Genomic DNA, 23,592 nt, shown 5'->3' on the forward strand with positions numbered 1-23,592 from the left:
GTTCGTTTGCTCTGTGATTAAAAGAACGACTTCGTGGGGGAAGTATATAAGTGGGGTGGATCGGTCGGGGGAGAAAGTAAAAATAAAGTAACGCGAGGAGGGATTGGAAGGTGGAAAACTTTCAAGGGACGACGCACAACTCAGACTAATAGAACAGCTAGGGAAAAACGAGAGGTGAAAATAGCGTTTCAGTTCGCATAGAATTTCGTGGGAGTGACTGAGAGAAATGAAGGCTGGATCGAACGAGGGGAATAAAGATGGGTTGATAGAGAAACACGAGGGACAGTCTACGAGCAGGAATTATTTTGTATTTCGTGGGTCTACAATGGCAGTATACCCGAGGCACTAAATATATTAGTTAAAGGGGATGCACAGACAGAAAAGCAGATCTAGCGATAAGCCACGATTCGTACAGGCAGTCGTGAGCACTTCGTGTTCGCTCGGGTATTATCGGAATCCGAATGGGGAGACAGTGAGTGGACGAAAATATCCGAGTGCAGCCGAACAGTGCCGAGTGACTTTGTACGTAAATCGTGTCAGTGGGTAGATAGCTTAAAGAAGACGTTTCTTTGCATCTTTTAGATTACAAAGGGAATATAATACATGGTCATGATTACCATATTGATTAGAAGCGACATTCCGGGAAATGCATGATCGTAATCACAGTGACTGTAGCACCGTCGATTCAACCAGTGATCCAAGCAATTTCGAGGTTAAAATGCAGTGAAAAACAATGCTGTCAAGCTACGAAGCACGGGATAACTTTTTGCTTACACTCATACACACAACTGATACGTTTGTTGAGTAAAACAAACGTAGAAGGGGCCGAATAAGAAATTGCGTAAGAATAAAGGACACAGTGCGACAATAGAGTCAGTTTCGAAATAGAGCTGTGCCGGCATCAGGTGGTCGACGTTAATCAACCGGTCGGGACGTCCTGGTTACTGAGTCCATCTCGACTTGAGCCAGTTGCTACGTTAATGGCAGATAACTGGCTAGAGAGACTGTCCCATGCAAATGAGCCACAAGTTATTTTCTACGGTCAAACGGTGAGTACTGTCTTATATACGAAAACATCCTTGTTTAGACCCTGCCGAGCGGCGACGACGATTTTGCACGAGGCGCGACGGAATTACCCGATCGTACGCTCGGGAAACATTTCAGTATGGCGGTTAATGAACGTTCTGGAGAATAGATGTGCCTTTAGCGGGAAGTAGAGTAGTACAAAGAGGGTTAGTGAAACCTCATCCTAAGGGTTTCTCGGCGTGGTGATGATTGCTTACCCTTAAGGGGAGCAAAATTTACCACCCTCTCTCCCTGATACCCGACGCCCGGCAAAATGTAGATATATGCAAAGTGGAATGTTTAATTGAAATATGGACGCAACCTAATGTGGTCACAGTATCAGGCGCTGGCCTGTGTCGAATATTTGTTATGCTAATTGTCAAACGGTTTATTTTTTTTAGCCGGAAAGTCAGTTCCGTGGTTTATGGACAGTGTATAATTTAGTAGTGAAAATAGAAGAACGAGGGAAAGATATACAATAGACTGTGAAGGCAAGAGTTCTATTAATTATGGGAAATGCGTTGTCAGTGTTTCGAGCGTACGTTAAATCTACAAGATTTACAGGTTATCAAGTTTGTATACCCTTTTTGTTATCGTTATTATTTATTTTCATTTTATTTCAAGGAATTTTTTTAAACTTTCACTCAATTTACTCGAGTATCATATTTCGTTTGTTTAATTTATACGGAGCATGATTCTTCCTCTACCTGCTAGCCCCTTTTCCCTGTTCAACTGTCATGGAACTTTCCACGGCTATACCGGACGCCTTGCGGAAAAGCATTGATAACGTAAAGTTCGATTTTCCATAAGGGAGTCCCGCTGGTCTGCATGAGGGTAGACATATACTCGAATGGAATAGGGGTTGCTGAAACCTCCCTGTAATCTCTAAGGCCATGCGTCAGGCTAATCCTTAGTCCATACCAACTGGGCCATATTCCACCGTCCCTTAATCTAGATGTCCCTAGTGTCGAATGCGCTAAGGACTTCTTACTAGTAGAAAAGGTGACACTTAATATCCTTCCCCCCTTTCTTTTTCATCCCTCTCCCTTTCTCTACTTTCGAAAGTACCACAGAGAGACGAGTCTCATTGTTCAGTTACATTGTTACTTGTAACACCCTGTAGGAACGATCGTGACAAGGAATAATTTCTATTTAAATTAAATGGCCCGTGAGAAATTCTCTCTACCTACTCCGTGTTCTACACAAATGAAAGTACTTAAATAAGGGTGAAGGGTTGCCAACAAAAAAAAAAAAAAGATTTACCACGACTTTTATATCCTGTCACAATTGAGCATCCGACAGCAAGTAATCGTCAAGTGATACAATAATAGAAGTTATCGACTTCAGCGTATAGCGAAGGGTGAGTAATTAAAATCATTGATTTCTACAATATTTCTTAAGGGTACGTCTCACGGAATTAATAAATTTCAACTGGGAATCGAACGATCGTCTGGCCAGGTAAAAAATTATTGTTTGGGTTTAATCTTTTGAAAATTAAGCAAAAAAATTATTCTTCGCCAGACCGTGACGCCTCGGTGCAATGGCAATGGCGTCCGAGCGTTCATCTACCAGAACAAACCGCAAACCAAACTTATTTCTCGAGCCTTTGGTTTTCACGATCCTCCAGGGATGCTGGACTTCGTGAACTGAAGAAAAAAGTGCGTCAGCGAGATTGGGGATTGAAACTTTCCCGAAATTGGATGTGTCAAATCGAGCAAGTATCTCAAAGTCTTATCACGCATCTCGCAGGCGTGCATGCAATGTTTAACTTTTAACAGGAGTAACCTAACCTGTCTTTGAATTTATTAAAATTCATAATTCCCATAAAAGGAAGAACATTGGCGCATAAAACGTCACTGTATTCCTGATGAATGACGCGTATGACGTCACTGGCTCGTAACTATCATTCATTAACGTCACAACTGATTGAAAAATTATTAAAAAAAAAAATCCAAAGTACAATCAGCACAATTAAATACAATGAAAATTTACGAGATATCGACGATAAAATTTCCCGAATCTTCATCATACGTTATATCCCCACGTAAAATCGTCCGTTTGAAAATTCCCCATGTTCGTCATAAATTCCCTCGATCGATCGACAACAGGATATCTGTTTTTCGACTTCAGTGATATAAATTCGGTCGATCGTCAATGAAAATTGCATATGACGTCATTTTGAATAAAAAAAAAAAAAGAAAAACGTCGAAACGTCATAGGTGTCCTCACTCTCGACATTTACGATCACGTAAAATGTACCGACTTGAATTTCCTAACGGATCCACTTCGGAAATCCCTTCTATCGTCCCAATATTCAAATATGGTTACCGTTACTGCCGTAGTACGCGTCACGCATCTCTAGATGGCGCTGCGATCGTTTCCTTCGGCTCGCGTAATATACCTATATCTACTACCCTCAAAACACCTTCTGACTCCCTTCGTAACCCCCCACCACCCCCCCATTGCTTTTAAAGTATATATCATATATCTATTCGGAAAATCCCTAGTAAGCCAATCGCTGAGCAACCTTACTCGAGAGATATGGCGCCGCCTGGCGACCTCACTTGGGCATAACCTCTCCATTACTCATTCCCATAACGGCCTGCCCGGACATAACCTCTTTTGGAACCCTCTAAATACACCGCGTCGGGCATCGGTCTGACTTACGGCGACTTTTCAACCCCAACATGAATACTTGGCCCGCGGCTATTTTTGGGGATCGTTCTTACGTTACGTATTGCGCCACAAGACCCTTATCCCCACTTTTTTTAATATTCCATCCCCCCCCCACCCCACCCCCCTTCACGAATGCCATCGCGATAGATCATTAACCCATAGATTCCTACGGGGCGTATGCTTACGGTATCTATAGTTCCGGGCCCGAGGAGAAATGGGAATATCAAATTTACTCGATATATCAAAATAATGGGGCAATGGAAAAAATACCCTTAAGACCACTTACGTTGATCGTTAATAAATTTGACGTCGTAAAGGGCAACGTTTATTATACTGTTGCTGATTGTTGATTTTGGAAAAAAAAAAATAAGCACGGTAACAGTACCCCGGTAAATATCACGTATGACGACACGAGTAAGAAAAGTGACGACGCTCGTCCGGGCGTCCCGACGCCTCGTGAAATTATCACACGTATGTCAATTTCGTCGGGTGAGTTTTTTTTTTTTTTTTTTTTCCAAAAATTGATACACCCATTTTTCGATACCCATAATTACGCTTAATCGTGGAATCGAGGGATTAAGGTAAATTGAGGTTAAAAAAATAATTATTCATCTTCACTTACGTTAAGGATCGAAATGTCTGCTGTGACTGACTCGAAGCCTTAAGCGATGGCTGCGTATCTTTGATTCTAGACACGATATCTATAATTATAGATACACAAGAACTGTTTCTTGTTATAGCCAATGACCTGCACAAACGGGACGGCTATTGGTTTTCATTCGATTCACGTAATTGGTTATCTGTCTGATGGTTACGGCGGCGGGGCGAGGGGGGTGGTCGGGGGGACAGTCGATGCGCCAGTCCGTCTATAATGATCGACTTCTTGTTTATTCGAGAGGAGTATTTAAATAACAGATAATCACGAAAGTGATATTAGCTTTTTCGTAGAACGCCTTGTCACCAGGCGTCGCGACGCCCTCGTACCTGATCGATCCATTGGACAAGTCAGGTACGAATTGATATAAATGACAGTGTTCGTTAATAATTAAAAGCTCGATCGAAATTGATTTATTGAGTGAATCTGGCATTACTGAACAGCTATTGTTACTCTTGATGCTCGATTGGAGATTTTTGAGTGATCTTATACGACATTTTTTTTTTTTGGAAAAAATCGATTTTTTATTTTTGAGTTTTGAAAATTTTTTATTTTTTATATTAAATTTATGGATCGGACTTGTTGCCGTGGACCAAGCGGCGGTCGTTTGATGCGACCATTTAGACGATTAATTAGCTGGTTATCACGTAAAATCATTATAGAATTTTGTATACAATCGGTAGCGACGATAGCGATCGAAAGGTATTATGGGTATTCGTTTTAAGTATTTTTGGTAGCATAACTGAGCGCGTGACTGAAATTTTAGGGGAAAAAAAATTTTACGGAAGAAAATTTGAAAAATGATAATAATTCATAGCCAGCGAACAGTTTATTCGTTTATTCTCGTTGGATCGATCGGAGGTACCGATGCATTTCGACTTATCGATTCTCAGCTCGATTACGTAATAATCGACGAACATTGAAAGTTCGAAACTTGCAAATTGGATGGTTCAAAATGCCAAACTAATCTTGATCCTCGTTGTACGCGAATCGGCAGTTACCGTAAACGATCGTTAACGTTCAAATTCAATGAGCACCTTCATCGGGCACTTAACGAATCATTATTTCTTTTTTCTCAACACAGATTCAAGCAGCATCCTCGTATCTTTTCCATTCGTAATCCGGCATCTTCGTTATCTAAATTAGAAGGGGCCTGTCAATTTGCTCGAGAGTAGAACGAACGGTCGAATAAATTGGAAAAAAAAATTAATTGCGATTAATTTGAGTGAAAAATAAAGAGGAAATTTTTTTTTTTTTTTGGAAAAAAAATTTCAAAATTTTTTTCCATTGTCTCGTCCCACGGCAGTCGTGAAAATCCAATAATATAGAGAATCGGATCAATTTTTTTTTATGTACAATTTCATTTTTCCCCTCATTGGATTTACATATCTTTTACTTTTTCTTTTTTTCATCTTTCCCCTCTTTTTCCATTAGTCCTATATATCTGGTCAATTCACAGAATATATTCCCGATAGTCTCTCGTCATTGAGCCTTCTAGGAATCGTGTCGAATTTAATTACGCGTGTTTAACCGGCTCTTGTATTTGTCACTATTTTCCGCTTTGTCGGCCTCTTTATCTCGTGGGTCGGCGTGAGGATTAAACGGCCCGCCAGGGCGGTAACCAATCGCAACAAATTTATTCCTCTTACATATTTATTAATTCGCCGTAACGTTATTGGTAATTTTATAGGTAATTAAAAAAAAAGAATATATATATATATATATATACACACACCTAGTTCGACCACCGTGAATAGACGCTCTTACGTTAATTCCGAATGAAGAAGACGTTGTCGTGCCAATTAAAATATCTCGAATTGAGATAAAACGACTTGTAGAAGATGATTACGTATAATTGATTGTCACATTTTTATACAGATTACACGACACCGTATTTACGCTGCGGGGTCGATATACTTAAGTTACAATAAAATTGTCGCTCTTTTACCTAATAATTAAAAAAAATCGAATCTGATCGAATAATGCCTATTCAATGTTTTTATTCGACTGTCATTTGTCTCAAATTTTTATGTAACTCAAAATTTTTTTTTTTGTTAGGTTACTCGCGATCCGTCATTCGGATAAGATGATTTTACACGTCATTCATTTCCCTCGTGTGATTACGTTAAATGGGAATATTTATTATCTTGAAATAATTACGTAACGAAACTTACAGAACGAGTGTCGCACGTGGTGTCGACTACCTGTCACCCACGCGATCTCGTTAGTCCGGCTGATAAATATTCAGCTGTGAAATCATAATCATAATCCGATACAATTTTTAAACGTTTTTATTGACAATTTTTTCAATTTTTTCTTCTTTTCAATAATGCAAATTTCAAAATTAAATTATTGCCTTGATATATATATATATATTTATTTTTTTATCACTCATCAAGAGATTTATCTTGTTTTCTAAAAGTTCTCTCTTGACGTACTACGTGGACAATAAAAAACTAAAGTAGTCCTTTCCAAGAACGATGTCAGACTTTGATGAGAATTTTACGGGGACCAGAGACATTTTGCTCAACAGCTCGGAATAATCAAGAGGTCAGTTTTGTACAAAGCGACGGCTCCTACGAACATTGCCTATGGGAATATCAAGACGTTATAGGAACGTCAAGACGTTTCGTGTTAGCAAAAGGGGGAAAATCCCCCCCAAAAAACTAGACCAGATAAAATACAGTCGGCTTGTTTACGACTTAATTAAATATTTTTATAATCCAAAAAAAAGACAAAATGAGTATTTTTACCAATTTTTGGAGAAATCAAATCCCAAAGTTGTTTTTGGCGTAAAAATTCAGATAAAAATTTATATCTTATTTGGGTAACATATGGTGCATATATATATATATATACATATATATATATATATATACGTAGTGCTCGTAATAAATATTCACATTTACGCATATAAATTATCTACACCGCATTGTTTCACGAACATGTAATCGACTTTCCGTTTTCATAGAAGCGTCGACGTCACGCCGTTACATAATGGTTGGTTAATAATTCGAAGAGGGAGCCACTTATGACGCTTTTACCTCCTTCGCAATAAATATTCACATTTAAAAATTCAGATAAAAATTTATATCTTATTTGGGTAACATATGGTGCATATATATATATATATACATATATATATATATATATATACGTAGTGCTCGTAATAAATATTCACATTTACGCATATAAATTATCTACACCGCATTGTTTCACGAACATGTAATCGACTTTCCGTTTTCATAGAAGCGTCGACGTCACGCCGTTACATAATGGTTGGTTAATAATTCGAAGAGGGAGCCACTTATGACGCTTTTACCTCCTTCGCTTGTTTGTTCTCTCTTCTCTGTCTCTCTCGCTCTCTCTTGCGGTATAGCCATTAATGCCGCTTCCTTTTGATGTCGACGACCACAGAAAACATCGATAAATCCCATGTGGAAAATTCTGTCTGAACTGCAAGATCATTGGCTGCTGAGTTCCGCCAGATGGCCACTGGGATGATCCAATGATATATATATTTTTTTTTCCTGTCACACATGCATTTCTCGTATTACGATAAGAGCAGATGCGATACAGGCCTGAGTTCATAATTAACGCGCAATTAAATGTTTACGTTTAAAGCTTGAAACACGAAAAAGTCATTGATTTTTTTTGAATCGCAAATATTTTTTTATAGTAAACGTGTAATCGTTGTTTTTTAATGATAACGGAAATTATGATAACGTATTTCGGTGAATACGAATCACGAGTACGTTCGAGGTGGGGGATTCTGGAAGTTTCATTGGAAATAACGTGATTCGGGTAAACGCGAAAAATTTAATTTTGATTATTTGGTGTACGATAATTTTTTATTTTTTTAAATGATTTTTAAGGTCTGCAGGAAGTGTCGGGTAAAATAATCATTCTCAACTGTCAATATTTAATGGTTAATGGGGCTTGGCATTCGATCATACAGAATTGTCAATATATGTATTAATGAATTTTCATTGTTATCGAGGTATTGACTTCCGGCCCACTTCGCATGAAAATTGATTTCATTGTGTCAATGTACCAACGAGGTTATCGCTATTGAGTATCTCGATTACAGCCAGAAGTGAAAATAATAAAATTACGATAAAACCGGGAGCGAGAAAATTTTGTAGCTTTTTGAGCAGGATATTGGTATTTTTGTAATTCTCGTCGATCGTCGACGTCGGTAAAAAAATGGCTGTCGAAATATTTATGTGGATAAAAAAGGGCGAAAGGGATAATAAAGTAGTCGAAATTTGAATAAAAGAAAAAGGGTAACCCAAAATTAAGGGTTGAAAAGATAAGATAGATTGTTTTCAAAGGATCCTACGAGCCACAGGTACCAGAGGTTCTTATTCCGCTCCTGAGCAAAAGAGGCCCAATGTGGTATCTGAGTCATTTTGGCAGGTCTCGCCGCATGGCGGGCCCACCGTGCGGGTAACTCGAAACCGTGCTGCTGGGTTTTTTTTCCTCCAGAGACCCGGACACAATCCGGTAGGTCTATTGTCGTCTCATAATCGATGCTAAATATACTGAAGAGATTGGGTCGCTCATAAGACATGCCCGAAAGCACGCGGGATTTTGGGCCTGACGAAAGAACTCAAGAAGGATAGAAAATGGACATTCGATACCTGAACCATACTGCTTCTACACACGGACCTTAATCTTTTATTTGTGCTTGTCGAAATTACAGGTTGGAGGTCTGCGTCGATAAACATCGTATGTAAATGCTGGACTCGTGTCGTGATTCAGAAATATATTATTTTTCTCAAAATCACAATTTCACGTGCACTACATAAGAACGTATTAAATCATACATAATTTCCCTTGTAAAAAAAAAAAACGGCGATTCAGTTTCGAAATTTTGAAATTGTTCATTTTTTAGTGAGACCATCACACGTTTTTCGTTGCGAAATATGCGATACTGAGAATACCTTAAGCAATTCCGATCGTGAGCTGACGATAGGCTACGGCAAGCGCCAGCAGCGCCACCGCGGAAGAAATGGCAATCTGGCCTAGCCTTGTATTGCGCGGAAAACGTCCCGGTGCAACTAATGAGACTGTTATGGTACCGTGCTTCGTTCCATGACGTATAAGGCGTTTCAAAGACGACCAGCGACACAACGAGCAATGCCCATATAGAGATACGAAGGTGTTAAGAAACACCTTGGCTGCTGCGAAGATGGCAACCCTACCAGACAGGACTATGCAACCAAGAATGATCGTCAAAGAAATTAAGCGATTAGATAAACACGTAATTCCTCTCCTTATAAACATATCCGAAGATCGTGATCTATCAGAAAATACAAAACAGTATATTGTATATCTCATCTGTAATTGACAACAGCATTCGTAAATCTGTATCAACTAAAAAAAATTTCACACAAATTTTGTAATTTTTTTTTTTCAAAATATCATTCTTCATTGCAATGCATATGACGCTTGTATCTCAAGTCCCATTTAGACTACAGCATGTTGCTGCTCGCAAGGCCAGTTCTCAATGCTCCATAGAGGCAGTCGTATCGTACTAGTGAAAACGATAAGAATCGTACACGTGCAAAAAATAATGCGTCCTCTTCCGTTCTTTTGTATTTACAAACGACCGTGTATATTATTCGTGCTGATTATTGGTCATCGAGCAACGAAAGAGGAATTAAATTTAAGAAGCAGTCTCGATATAATTGATATTTTAAAGCTACAAAATCCTAGAAATAAAATTTTCAAAAATCACTACCTAATCCTTAACCCATTATACAACAACGCATGCGTGTCGAAAGCCGTTCAAACGCAAATTCGATTCGGACCTGCCGGAAGGTCTTTGTTACGTTTCATGCGAACGAAAAAATTGTTGAGGCGTATCAATCGATTTTGGAAGAAATGGGTATCGACTCTTTTTTTTTTTTTCCCGAACACTTGCCGTTGGCTATCTATTTGAACTACTGCGCTACCTACTGTTTCCCAAGTATACGCAAGCTTCTAGAAAGACGAAGAACACGCGGTCTTCGCTATATTGATTTCGCGGAACATTACGGTAAAACCAGCGATCGCTAACAAATCGGCACTATTGAAAAACACAAATACGGATTAGAAACTGTACGACTTTTTTTTTCGAGAATTTTTGCTTTATCATTTTCTACTGGAACCTATATATATACGTATACATATAAAAAGCGCTACGCGCAAAGTCATGAATATTTCCCAAAAAACGGGCCACCCCTTCCCCCATTCTTGATAAAAACTGATAAGGACTCGATCTTGCGGCCGAAACAATAATGACTTTTCGAACTATGAGAAGATTCATATTTTTTTTTTTTAGATAAAAAAATTATCCGTATATATTTTTCCATTTTCAAAAAAAAATTTTTTCTGCTTGATTTCAAAATTTTTTTTTACGGCCACATTACGCACTCTTTTGTAACATCGACTTTGTCGCTCGGTGAAAACGTACATAAGATTCACGTACAGCGGGCGGTAACGGCCCGTGGCCTTGTACATCTTTGAAACTCGGCATAAGATTCTTATACCATAGCGACAGCAAATTACGCTTCTTGCGGTCGATTCTTTTAATTGACCGCGTGTCTCTCTCGTTCCCCGAAATAATTCCGGATGTCGTAGAGTCGTAGCGATAAGCAGCGACTGCCTTGCGCGCATTAGAAATACAAAGCTGAATTGATAAGGAACGATTTCTGGTTAAATATCGTTATCCTCCTTATGCCCAAGTCCTTTTATCAGCACAATATGCATCGTTACGATTAATAATGAGGTGTGAAAATTGTAAAAAAAAATTTTGAAAATAATTATATCGACCAAGTACCTAGGAATATACCCTTGAAGATGCATGGGATACAGGTATATGGGGTTCTATATGATTTCCTTATTTTTTTTTACTTATCTACCTGGACTTAGGTTACCTAGCTGCTGCTACCCCATAAGTAGGTTACGGGTTGTGACAAAAAATGGCAATCGTGGTTTTACGAGGGTCATTCGGATTCATCATGGTGTATTACCTGGCCGATGGAACCTGCCCTACCTACCCCCTCGTGCTTGCTTGGATCCACATAATAAAACCCATGGTCACCCATAACAATAATTACCGTACAAATAATTTTTTTTTTAACAGTGTAATTTATGGTCCGAGATGTTATGGGGATTGGACGAGCAAATAGACTTGGACTCACTTCATGGGTTTTCTACGACGAGTTCACGTCGTAACGAATTTGTTCACACGCCGGCTGCACAGGCAACCAGACATTTGACAAAAGGGCTTAAGGGTCTCTGGATTCTTATACAAAGAAAAGTAAAGGTGCTTTTGTATAACCCATGGCGAAAGAAAAGTATCATATCTCGCGTTGGATCTTATTTTTTTTACTTTTGAATTTTTACTAGTCCAAAAAGTAGATATACTAAAATTTGAGTAAAATCGGTTGATTATTATTATTATTTTTTTTTTCATATAATTGAAAATATCAAAATCGAATACAACGTTTTCGGACGTGTCGTTAACCGCAGGTCTGCGAACTTCAATATGCATATAAGGTTGCGAGTCAAGAATGCATTTGACATTTCGCATCCAACAAAGAACAGTTTGAATAAATCGGTGCAGCTTATACAATACCTGGACAAATTCATTGAATCTGACATTCAGAAATGGTGTCGGCTTTTGAAAAAAAAAATACACTCGCTAATTGTGCCATGAAAATTTTTTCATTCGGTGCAACCTAATGTTTCAGGAAGTTTCGGGTGATTTGAAAAAAAGAAAAAATTCCAAAAAATCTTTTCTTTCTGAAAAACCATAATAATATTTGATCTATTTTGTTTTTTTCAAAATTCTATCCTTAATCCGTATCGGCCGACCCGTTGCGTCACTTACAATGGCGTCACTGATATTGGTCAAATGCAACAAAAAGTCATCGCATGTTACACATGTCTAACGCATATGGTACAAATATGCGTACCAATATTTCTTACAGGGATCCGTTCCTCGTCGCGGTTTCTTATAATAACGCACGACAGAGGAATGCCTCGTGTTATATTAAAAGGGCAGTGGAACTCGAAATGTCATCCGCTTGTCGTGAGCATTTAGTAACGATGGGACGAAAGAATGAATAGAAAGAAAAAAAGTACGAGATCCTTCATTAATCAAACCGTTGCGTAAGTTTTTCGAAACACGTGACGAGCAGCACACGAGTGACGAAATTTATTTTCGATGCTTTTCATCACTGTTGAGCGACATTAAAACGATAGTCAATTTAAATGATTTTTTGTTTATCAGTCAAGCATCGAAATAATTTTTTTTAAATTGATTATAATATTGCTACTCTCGAATGAACTGTTCGAAAATTTTTACCGATTATTGTGATTTCTGTATATAAACTCGCCTCATAACCAATGGCATAATACACCTATTGTATGGGTACCCCTCATATGTTAAACTACATAAAGTTAGGTTCAGCCGTTCTCTCGACCGGAGTTTCTATGTGCGAGATACTATTGGGTAAGTTTTCGAATAAAAAAAAAAATATTTTGACTTTACGACTTTTCGTAAAACTCAACCATATCCCCGCTGTGCACTATATACAGGGTGGAAAAAATGAATTTTTTAAAAAATGCAACCATTCTGTGGACTTTGTCATCTTTTAAGAATTGATAATGAAAAAAAATTAATTTCAAAATTAATTATCATCGATACAAGGGACAAATAATTTGACTACGAGATTCGTTCCACCGTGTCATCAATTGTCATCGACCATGTCGTAAAGAGCAGATCATTAATCACGAGCGACGGGAATATTTAAAAAAAAAAAAAAAAAAAAAAAAAATTGGTTCAATTTAAAAAAAAAAAAAAAAAAAAATTAATTATCATCGATACAAGGGACAAATAATTTGACTACGAGATTCGTTCCACCGTGTCATCAATTGTCATCGACCATGTCGTAAAGAGCAGATCATTAATCACGAGCGACGGGAATATTTAAAAAAAAAAAAAAAAAAAAAAAAATTGGGCCCGTTTGAACAAAATAGAAAAAAAAATAGAACAAAAGTTTCTCACGCGCGAACTTACGTTTGTGAGAACTGACGAAGTCGAAAGAAAGAAAAAAATATAAAAAATGAACAACAAATAAATAATGCGTAAGTCACACGATGACAGACAGACGCACGACAGCCGTCCGTCGCGCTGGAAGACAGCGGCTTAAAACTCGAGGTCACCAGGAAGCCACTATCTGAGGCACAAACTATATCATATCTCGAGCGCGCTCTTTACAACGAACAGCTGTTCTATACTGACTCACACAGTCTATGGCCTTGGTCCAACCGCACTGGAAGATTAGCCATACCAGTTTTCAACGCAGCATTAATAATCGCGGCTTAATCGTAGAGCGACGATGCACGTGTCGAGCGCTGATGACGTTGATTGATCGGTGAACGCGCGAATTTTGAAAATCGATATTGAAAAACAAATTTTTTCTCACGTAAGAACAAACGAAATATGCATTTTTTTGTATCACTTTTCTTTTTTAGCGATGACAACGATACCTCCGGGCAATCACGTGCAATTATCATACTCGATGCACTGTACAAAAAAATTACTTTCAAGACACGTAATTTAACACGTCCAATTAAATAAATTGGCAAAAATTTACGTTGCTATTTTTTTCCAAAAAAAAAAAAAATAAATCTACGATTTACTCGGTTACACTTTTTTAGCCTGTTTCTCTTATTCAGCCACGGGGCACGAAATATATTTTCGTCTGTTATTTAATTACGTGCAATTTCTGTTTTGCCGTATTTTCAAGGTCACTGCGTTTTACGATTACGCAAAATCTACGCATTGAAGGAATTCGAAAATACAATATTTATGCAATAAATCAAATCGCACCGACTTCAAAATTTTAAACCGCGCTAATTCCCAATCGTACGCTCGGTCCGCGGAAGATCGATAATTTTTTTATTTTATTTCGATAACTTGACCTAACCTCTTTGACGGTATACAGGTACCACTTCGTTTCAAGATATCGATAAGACGTACGGAGTGTGTTTTGACAGGCCCGATAATTTTTTGACACGTGTCAAAGCGTCGTATCATGAACAATGGGAGGTCTGTATCGGCGTCGTCGCAGTCTGCATCCTTACTGGAATTGGTTGTGTGTATATATATATATATCAACGGCGCAAGCAAGTATACAAAGGTACCGTTGTTTTCCATCGGCGGTTTTGATTTTGGGCTCCACGAGAAGTACGGTTCCACGAATCGTGACATGTGAGACTCTCAAAATGTGAGCGGCATTCGAGGAATCTGTGAGTGAAACTGTCTATAGTATACAGGTTACGTATTCATACAGAATACACAAACAGAAACCAATACAAAACCTGACTCCACCAATCGTAAACTATTTCGATAATGTAATCGATCTCAAACTATGCATACAAACACGTGATATAATAAACCCTGTCAGGGTTATTATTTCTAAGGGTGCTCAGGCCCGACTTATTGGCGACTGGACTGAGGACCTTACTGATTTAATAATAATAAGAAAATTAATCATGAAAAATACTGTTTGTAAAATAATACAACGAAAAATAAATTTTATTCCATTCGATGAGATGGATCGGTCCACGAATCCGATTTGAATTTCCCGCGGAAATAAAAAATCCTGGTATTCACCAGTTTTTCCAGTATCTTCATGAAAATAACAAAAGCGTGGTCAACGCCTTTGCGCGCTTATCTCCGAGTGGCGCGTCAAAATGCTGACAGCAGAATCAAAGTCCGACTTGGAAAAAAAAAGAAAGAAAGAAAAAAAAAGAAAAGCAAACAAAAAAATAAAAGACCGAACAAAAGCCCGTCCTAAAAAGCCAGATAACAAACGCAAACGTCAATAAAGGAGTATTATGATTCACAAAAAAGAAAAAAAAAAAGAAAAGATAAACTCACCGTAATTGCGCAGCGCACTTTGCCCTGCACCGCAAGCAGAACGACGCACGTGCAACGGGCGTCGCGACGTCTAATGCGTCGCGAAAATCACGTTACCCCAATACGTCACACTCACGGTTTCCGTATGAGCAAAGTGAATCAGAATAAAAATTTGTTATCTTTTACCTCCTCCCGCCCCCCTTCTTCCCACCCCTCCCCCCACTCATAATCATCAATAATAATAATATAACACAGTCATTAATATATCGTACAGCAAATTGCGTAGCATCCTGACGAACTCTTTGTTAAGTTTCCCACGATCATCGATGACGATCAATTACGTACGAAAAAACTTGATATATTGCGCAATTAAATTAACATGGTTTCATTAAAATCGATGAAATTCTAGAAATTTTTGTTTTTACAAAAATTTATTTTTTACTCGATTTTGTTTTTTATATCCGCTACTATATGTATATCTGTCGGGTTAGAATATTATTTATTTATTTATTTAATTTTTTTTTTTTTTTATTATTTATTAACTTGTCGCTACACACTCGCCGATACGTCTCGCTAACGAAGATTAGTAATTACAGGTGGTACCGACATCTGCGACCGATTTGCATATTACGCTTAGCCGCGATATTAACCAGCATAAATCTCTCTCGGTTGCGCGTGGGAATTTCTCTTAGGACTGACCTAACCCAACGTGACCTAATTACGAGAAAACGTTAAAACGACACGATTCGTCGCGCAATTATTTTTAGGATTTTTTACCTCTTTTCCCCCTCTCCTTTTTTTCTTTTTTACTCTACGATCCCCACGGTTTTTTTTTTTCCCCTATTTTACAAGTGTCCCATCCGAGTGATGAGCGAATATCTATCGGGAAAAAAAGAATTGCACGAGAAACTTGAAAATGGCAAAAAACGCCCGACACACCCACTTGCGCGGCATTGATTTATTTCTTAGAAAACCTCCGCGAAGCCGGCGCGCTAATTAACTGTACTTGATTGGCCAGTGCATGCGTAACCTCAGGGATTTAACTGTCGTGCTCGACGATGTATGTATAGATATAATAAAACCGTCGGAAGGAATTCATACGCGTAGATGCACAGCGTGTATTCGAGTTTATAGTGTATGTCCTATAGGAGCATATAGCTATGTAATATACGTGTAACTCTGACGTGTAATCTTTATGAAGTCGCGAGTGATAGTTCACAAGGTTATTTTAATTGCAGGTTATATGTATTTTCATTATTGGGACAAAAATTTTATTTACACGCGAGTACGCTGTCGCTTGTCCAGCATACAGATATATTGTGTGCGTTACGTAATTCAAATTTAATACCGTTCATTAATACCAATCATCATTAATACTGACGTTGATATGACTTGGAGTAAAATTAATTATTTTTTTCTTATCGGATTACGATTTTTTCATTTTATCGCATTTTAATTATAATTGTTTAATTACGTCCGTCAGGCCTTCCGGGACCGTCACCACCACTGTGACCATCGTGGCCTTGACCTTGCCTATCGTCACCATGTCCACCGTGGTCACCTCCATGTCTTCCACGATTGTCTCCGCCGTCGGGTCCTGGTGAGTTTTGTAAATTTTGAAAAATTTTCAAATTAAAAAAAAATTAAAATTAGTACCACTTGCGGATTGTAGAAAATTTTGTATATGAAAAAAATTTCTTTTTTTTATTTACCTCTCAGTGCATTTATTAAACGCAATCAAGATACACCCGAGAGTCGCAACTAGGTCTGAAGGTTCTAGGCGGATTTTCATTTGTAGGTAGTCCAGCCTTATCGTAATTTTTTATCACACGTCCATCGCCGCCGCCTTGATGCTAATGGTCGCTCGATGACGTAATTGATGACGTGTCAACGTTTACGAATTTTACGAGGTCGTCCATACTTCAAAGGCTCGGCTAATCGCTAAATAATAAATACAGTTATCGCAGTACTTGCTTTTTGACTTTTTCGAATATTGAGATAAAAAAATGGATCTCGCGATAAGGCGCTACGATAAGAATGTAATATCGTATCACGGAGCTTAGTACGACGTTGGCTATCGACTACGGTGAAAGGAGTGTGCGTATTGAAAATTTTATTTTTTTTTTCGGTGAAATCTAAAAAAAATTTTCATGGATTTATTACGCGGAATCGTTCACGGATTGACGGCTCCATCGAGGACTCGACCACCGCGGCCTCCACCACCACCTCCGCATCATGGATGGCACCATCCTCCCCATCGTTATCCCCCTCCGCCACCCCATCATTATTATACCCCTCCACCTCCTCATCATCATTATCCCCCTCCCCCTCCTCCTGCTCATCCTTATTACCATTATCAAAGTTATGGGGGACCAAATTCTTACGCTCTTCCGGTTCCGGTTTCCGGTCCTCTACCTACCCCAACCTCAATTCCCAATAGCGGCTACCCTCCCCCTGTTAATAATATCGTGCAACGTGACAGCCCGCCGAGTTACTTCGACTTATATGCCAGCAGTAATGAAAATCGGATACAGCAGAAACCTACCGCACCCACTGGGCCGTGAGAATATTTTTTGGAAAAACAAAAAGGGACTTTGGGATTTTGAGGTACGTTTTTTTTTTTTATATATATGGACACCGTTACAATTTATTTGGACGAATAATTTTTTTATACTTTTTTTTTGACAATTACCTTTTCTGACTATCTTTAATCTTGTTATCTATTGTTCGGAGGTTTATAATCGTTATCTCTCAATATGGCGCAGATGCATTCGATAAGTTAAAAAAAAAAGTTGAGGAATTAAATAATTTTTTGATTTTTTACAATGCATAAATTTTTTGTCATAAACGTAGCGTATGAATGCATTCTTTATTGAAATCCAAAATCTGACCTAAATTATGTCACTTTCTATTTTTAAAGTCTCGTCCGATAAGATTAAGAATTTTTCGTCGTCGCAATGCGATACTGATTTTATTAAATCGTCCAGTGAAACATGACATTGCGTTACACGAGGTATAAGAAAGAAATTTGCACGATTCAATGAATTTCGGAAAGACACCTTGTATGGATTTCTATAAGAATAACAATTAAATACGTAAATCGCATACAAAACGATAATGTAAACGTGATAAAAAGTATAGCCGGCATTTTTGCACTAACAATAATAACTATTTGTATAATAAAAAGATTTGCATTTGAAAAAATTGTATTCAATAATAGAAATAAATATAAATATCGATCTAGTATATTTTTTTTTTATACAAAAAAAATACCTGTTCTGATTTTCCCTGATAACGAAAATAATACCAGTATCCACGCAATACAAAAACACGTACAGTTTCATGTAGCTAAATTCGCAAATAATTTCATACGATTTACATTTAAATGTTTTCATGCGCGATTTTTTTTCTGCCAAAATAACAGACTCGCCGTTTATTTGACACGAGGCTTATGTACAGGCGTGCTAGAAAATGTATAAACATGGGAGGATATGTCAACGGTTCGAAAAGTGCGTTGAACTTGTCATCCGCTTGTACGCGTAACGCAGGATGACAATGCGAAGGTGAATGACGGGTTGCGGTATAAAATAATTATTATATCAAATGACTTAAAGAGAATTGCCAGAATTGTCATTTTGTTTCACAGAGGGGTCGACGACACTAGACGGATTTGGCTTTTAGGCCATTTAATCAAAAATTTATTACATATTTATTAATCTGAAAATTCATGTCGCATTAATTATAATAGAAACTGTATTAGTTGAACTTGAAAGTAGTCGAATTTATCATCTTAAACCTCCTGGACCAGTACAGCAAATCTGTGTTAACCACCGTGATGTCCGTCAAATATTGACCCACCGTGATGATATAGACCATCATGGACCATCATGGTCCATCTCCTGGACCTGGTCTCTCCGAAGAACAGAGAAGACAGATACCCGTCCTGAAACGTAATAAAAATATTAAAAAAAAAAATTTGTAATACTTCATACACTGCAAACAGGAAGACTGACAGCTGACAAGGTGCACGTGGCACGTGACTTTGTTTTTTTTTGAAAAAAGAAAAATTACAAAATTACATAAAAATTTTGATGCTCGAAAATATTTAACGCGCACCTGCGCTTACGGTATACTCTAAATGCAATGGTAAACGTAGTTCGATCATTGAACGCTTACGCGATTGATTCCTTAAAATCATATTGATTCCTAATTCTACTTCAAATAACCCAAAGAATAAACACGCGAATAAATTCATTGATTAACATTAATTTTTATATCCCATTAAGAACATCGATATCAAATACGCGTATTAAAAAGTAAATTCAACCGGAATCGACTTTGAGCTTATCAACCGCGTCTTATCGTTCGAACGCTTATGAATTATCAACCTTATGTTTATCATTCGAATGCAATGTATACATCCGCCGTTACATCCCATAGTGAGTCAATTTCGTTAGCGCGACACTTTTCGCACTTCCGCCAGGACTGATAACAGCTGTCGCCGATCCTTTAAACCTTCAGGCGGATCACATCGGTCCGAAGTTGGCAGCGAGTGAAATACCGAGTGAACGTGACCGCAGTCCTTCCACGCGTGTGAACCTTAAAAATCATGTGGTGCCACGTGAGCCACGTAATAATATTTAAACATTTCAGTTAGCAGTTCCATTATTTTTCTTTTTCTTTTTTTTTTTTTCTTTCTTTTTCTTATTCCTCTCGAATAATTAGTCACAGCATGCATAAGCCAGAAGGGTCATTGACCTCCCGTCCTGGCAGGGTCGACGTCGGCGTCAATTTGTCTGACACGTGAATTAATAGTGACTTCGGATATACGGCTGTTATTTATTTTCATTATTTTTTATTTTTAACAAATTATAATCATTGTACATTTCACTCGCGATAATAAGATCCAGATTGTCTTCCGTGTGATATATGATTAGTTTATTGGCTCCTGGATCATTTATTTAACTTTCGTTAAGTTTCTTATAATTTATCAATGATATCCGAAATTTCAATCTTGTTACCTGGGTAACGTGCACTTGGAATGCGTTCGCATCGATCTTATGTAAAAATAGGAATTATCATTGATAACGATAACCCAGCGTTATACCCGTGACATTCGAAAATAGATACAGCTTGCGCCGATAAGATAAATCTGTTACTGACCGTCGCCAAAATTTTTAATTTTAAATCCTTCGTGACGATTTAACGAATTTACGAAATGTTATCAGTGGATCACGTCACGGATCGCCGGTACGCTTATCAATTTTGATTTGACTCAAAAAAAGTCATACAAGTGTAACAAATATTTTTTAAAAATATATAGTATCGGTAAAAATTTTGGATACTTGCAGTTTTCAATGATATTAATTTTTCAAAATGTTTATAAAGACCCAAAATTAATATACAGGGACAGAGAGCGAGAGGACGAAGATAATTTAAAAAATATATAATTTTTTATTTTACGTGTATATAGTATGTATCGATAGATCCTACTATCGATTTGTGAACAAAAATCGTAAATCGTCTCCGTTCGATTTCTAAGCTTTATGATGACGGTCACTGATAATCAATGATAAGGAAACTTGATGACTTTCCGTCACCGTCGTGCAGGTGATTCATGTGGTCCGTCATATGGTTCATGATGGGGTAGACCCCATTCTGGACGACCACCAGGTGGTCCAGGATCACAGCAACAGCATCCCCATTCAGGGCAGCATAAACACGAAATTCACAGACCCATGCCTAGAAAAATCATAATACAATATTTAACGTCGTAATAAAGAGTATACAATATTTTAATTCAAAATTTTTATTCAATTAATATATTAATACACAATAAATTGACCCTTATACTATACTGCGTCGGAATATAAAAAATAATTTTGTACACTTAATAAAAATTTATCAGTGTTCGACGATCGATCCTTATCACAATGATAACAGCTCGGGTTAAAATAGTGAAATTAATGATTCGAAAATCGATATGCGGATACGATAGTGAATTTTCGCTTTGTTTTTATCATGATTTTATTTTTTGCGTTAATATGGGTATCATATGAGGTTTAATTACATATGACGGTTGATTGGTTTAAAGACACGGTTAATTAAAATTAATTACCTGTTACTTTTAACCGTAAACATAAGCGCCTTAAATTGCGTGTTATTTGATCGGATGCTTAATACTTGGCGATTAATTTATTAAAACGTATCAAATTACAGTGCGGATTATTGGCGTACTTTTTTTTTGTACAAAAATTACAAGTACAAGTAGTTTTGTGGTACATGGGGTACGTTTCGAAAAATTATCATAACATTCTGATTGATTTTCAATGATGAAACGTCATCTTTGATTAAAAAATTATCCCGTTTTTTTGGACTTATTTTAATGGCATTAAAGTAACTTGAAAAAAATATTAGATAAGTAAACAAAATTTTATTACAAATCACTCGGTCAAGAGTTATCAAGAGATTGGCTATTCATCACGCGCCCGTACGTCGTGACGAGGTTGATTATTTATATTGAAATTTTGCAAAAATTCAAAATGTAACTAAAAAATTATATCGACTTACTTCAATGAAAATTTGAATAAGTGTGCGAATATGGTTATAGGTGTTAACGAAGGTAAATTTTATATTGCAATATAGAGTATGTGGTTTATAACGTACTCGATCGCTTCGAGTCATCGACTGAATTTGACGGCAAATTTTTTATCGGACGGTTTTTTTAATCTAATCTCGTCGCTTCAAAAAAAAAAAGGAGAGGGGCTGGAGCTCAGTCCAAAATAAAAATTTGAAACCATTATAACGTAGCTTCAGCGAGTTCATTCGCGGTTACGAATTTGTCATTACACTTGCCGGAAAAAGGTTCGTGATTCAACAGAGTCGATGATCATCATCGTCAGTCATTTTGACAATCGTGCTGATTAGCTGATAAGATTTTTTTTTAAATTATACACGAAAAGTACCCAGACAGTGACGTGGTATGAGTCACAATAATTTGGCGAAAATCAGATTAGACCAGAAATTTGTTATCGTTTTAATACAGAGATAAAAATTTTTTTTAACAATGGAAATAATGAAAATTAATTTTTAAAATATTTAATTTCAGTTCTAAGTGCTATGTCATTTTTTTTAGAAAACTATGGCTCGTCCATCAGGACCACCAGAAGGATTTGGACATCGTGGACTGCATGGATCTGGACCTCATCCATGATAAAACAAAATTGACAATTAACATGTAAATGTTTAATAAAATTACATGACTTTATAATTGTTATTTTATTATGAAATAAAATTTTTTTTACCTAGATGCTATTTTATTTCTCCTTAAATATTCTCACGTCACGCTGCTCTTAAACTTTGAGAACGCGGGGGATCCTCAGGTATTTCCTTTTTTATGACAAATAGTCATATTTAATTTTTTCATGTTGACTCAATACGCGATTACGTCTTTTTTGTTTATTTAGAATTAATCATCATAGAAGTTACATATTATTAGAAGTTGCGATGCACTTGCAATAGAAAATACAAAAAAATGTTGATATTTAATTAAAAAAACATATATCTCTTACAATTTATCAGTGATAAGAGTTACGTCATTGTGTTATCATTGTGATCAGTACGATCAGGTAATTGATAATATAATCAGATCACGCTAAAAAAAATCGAAATTAAATGAATAAATTTTTATTACAATTCCTTAAAAATGTTTAATACTCTTTATTTAGGTATTAGTATTACGTAACTTTCATGATCCGCCTCCGTCACCGCCAAAACCACCAAAACCACCAAAACCGCCACCACCATCGAATCCACAGTGGCCTCCAAATCCTCCAGAACCACAAAATCCTACAAACGAAAATACTCAGTTTTATAAAAAAAAAAAAAAAAACCACTGATCCCATTATAACGAAGAATTTAATTTTCAAAAATATCAAAAAATATATATTTTTTCTAAATTACCAAAACAGTCCTCCTGGTTTCACCAGGTCTCATAAACCCTGGGCCAATAGGACCAGGCCCCACCATAGGTGGGCCCAGGTGAGTATAAAAGCAATAAAAGCACATATTATCCATAATTTCAAAAATGAATAAAATTACGTTTCCGATCAATCGACATGTCATCTGTTCCATCAATTAGACTTTCGCCACAGTCCAAAAGTATCTTTTAGCTATTATCAGACACGTGACTCGCGCTTTACTCTTTAGTAACAATTTTGTAAAAGTACAATATTTTCTTATCTATCGGTTGTCACTGAACTCAAAATAGAGGAAG

The 23,592-nt window shown here is 37.1% G+C and overlaps 2 protein-coding genes across 10 annotated transcripts in view; both read left to right on the forward strand.

Moving 5' to 3' along the window:
- The first annotated feature begins 451 nt into the window (after positions 1 to 451).
- Positions 452 to 23,592, forward strand: part of LOC107267043 (histidine-rich glycoprotein-like) — a 28,203-nt gene continuing 5,062 nt past the window's right edge. For 2 of the 8 annotated variants that reach the window (XM_025084235.1, XM_015738250.2), the window contains exons 1-2: positions 453 to 1,049; positions 16,801 to 16,917. The gene's annotated coding sequence lies outside the window, so the exon portion shown is untranslated. Of the gene's footprint in view, positions 1,050 to 16,332; positions 16,378 to 16,397; positions 16,715 to 16,800; positions 16,918 to 23,592 lie in introns of those variants that run through there. The other 6 variants (XM_025084242.1, XM_025084237.1, XM_025084239.1 and 3 more) reach the window with 6 other exon arrangements.
- LOC112494237 lies at positions 17,757 to 22,580 on the forward strand. 2 transcript variants are annotated; one of them, XM_025084249.1, is made up of 3 exons: positions 17,757 to 17,924; positions 19,131 to 19,267; positions 22,453 to 22,577. In XM_025084249.1, exons 1-3 carry the CDS (start codon positions 17,823 to 17,825, stop codon positions 22,556 to 22,558), a joined length of 345 nt encoding a protein of 114 aa, XP_024940017.1. In that variant the 5' UTR covers positions 17,757 to 17,822; the 3' UTR covers positions 22,559 to 22,577. The 2 variants fall into 2 exon arrangements, with proteins under 2 accessions (XP_024940017.1, XP_024940018.1); XM_025084250.1 differs by lacking the exon at positions 19,131 to 19,267 and having other exon boundaries at positions 22,453 to 22,580.

This window comes from Cephus cinctus, unplaced genomic scaffold (genome assembly GCF_000341935.2).
Source record: "Cephus cinctus unplaced genomic scaffold, Ccin1 Ccin1_scaffold0331, whole genome shotgun sequence".
NCBI classification, from domain to species: Eukaryota; Metazoa; Arthropoda; class Insecta; order Hymenoptera; family Cephidae; genus Cephus; species Cephus cinctus.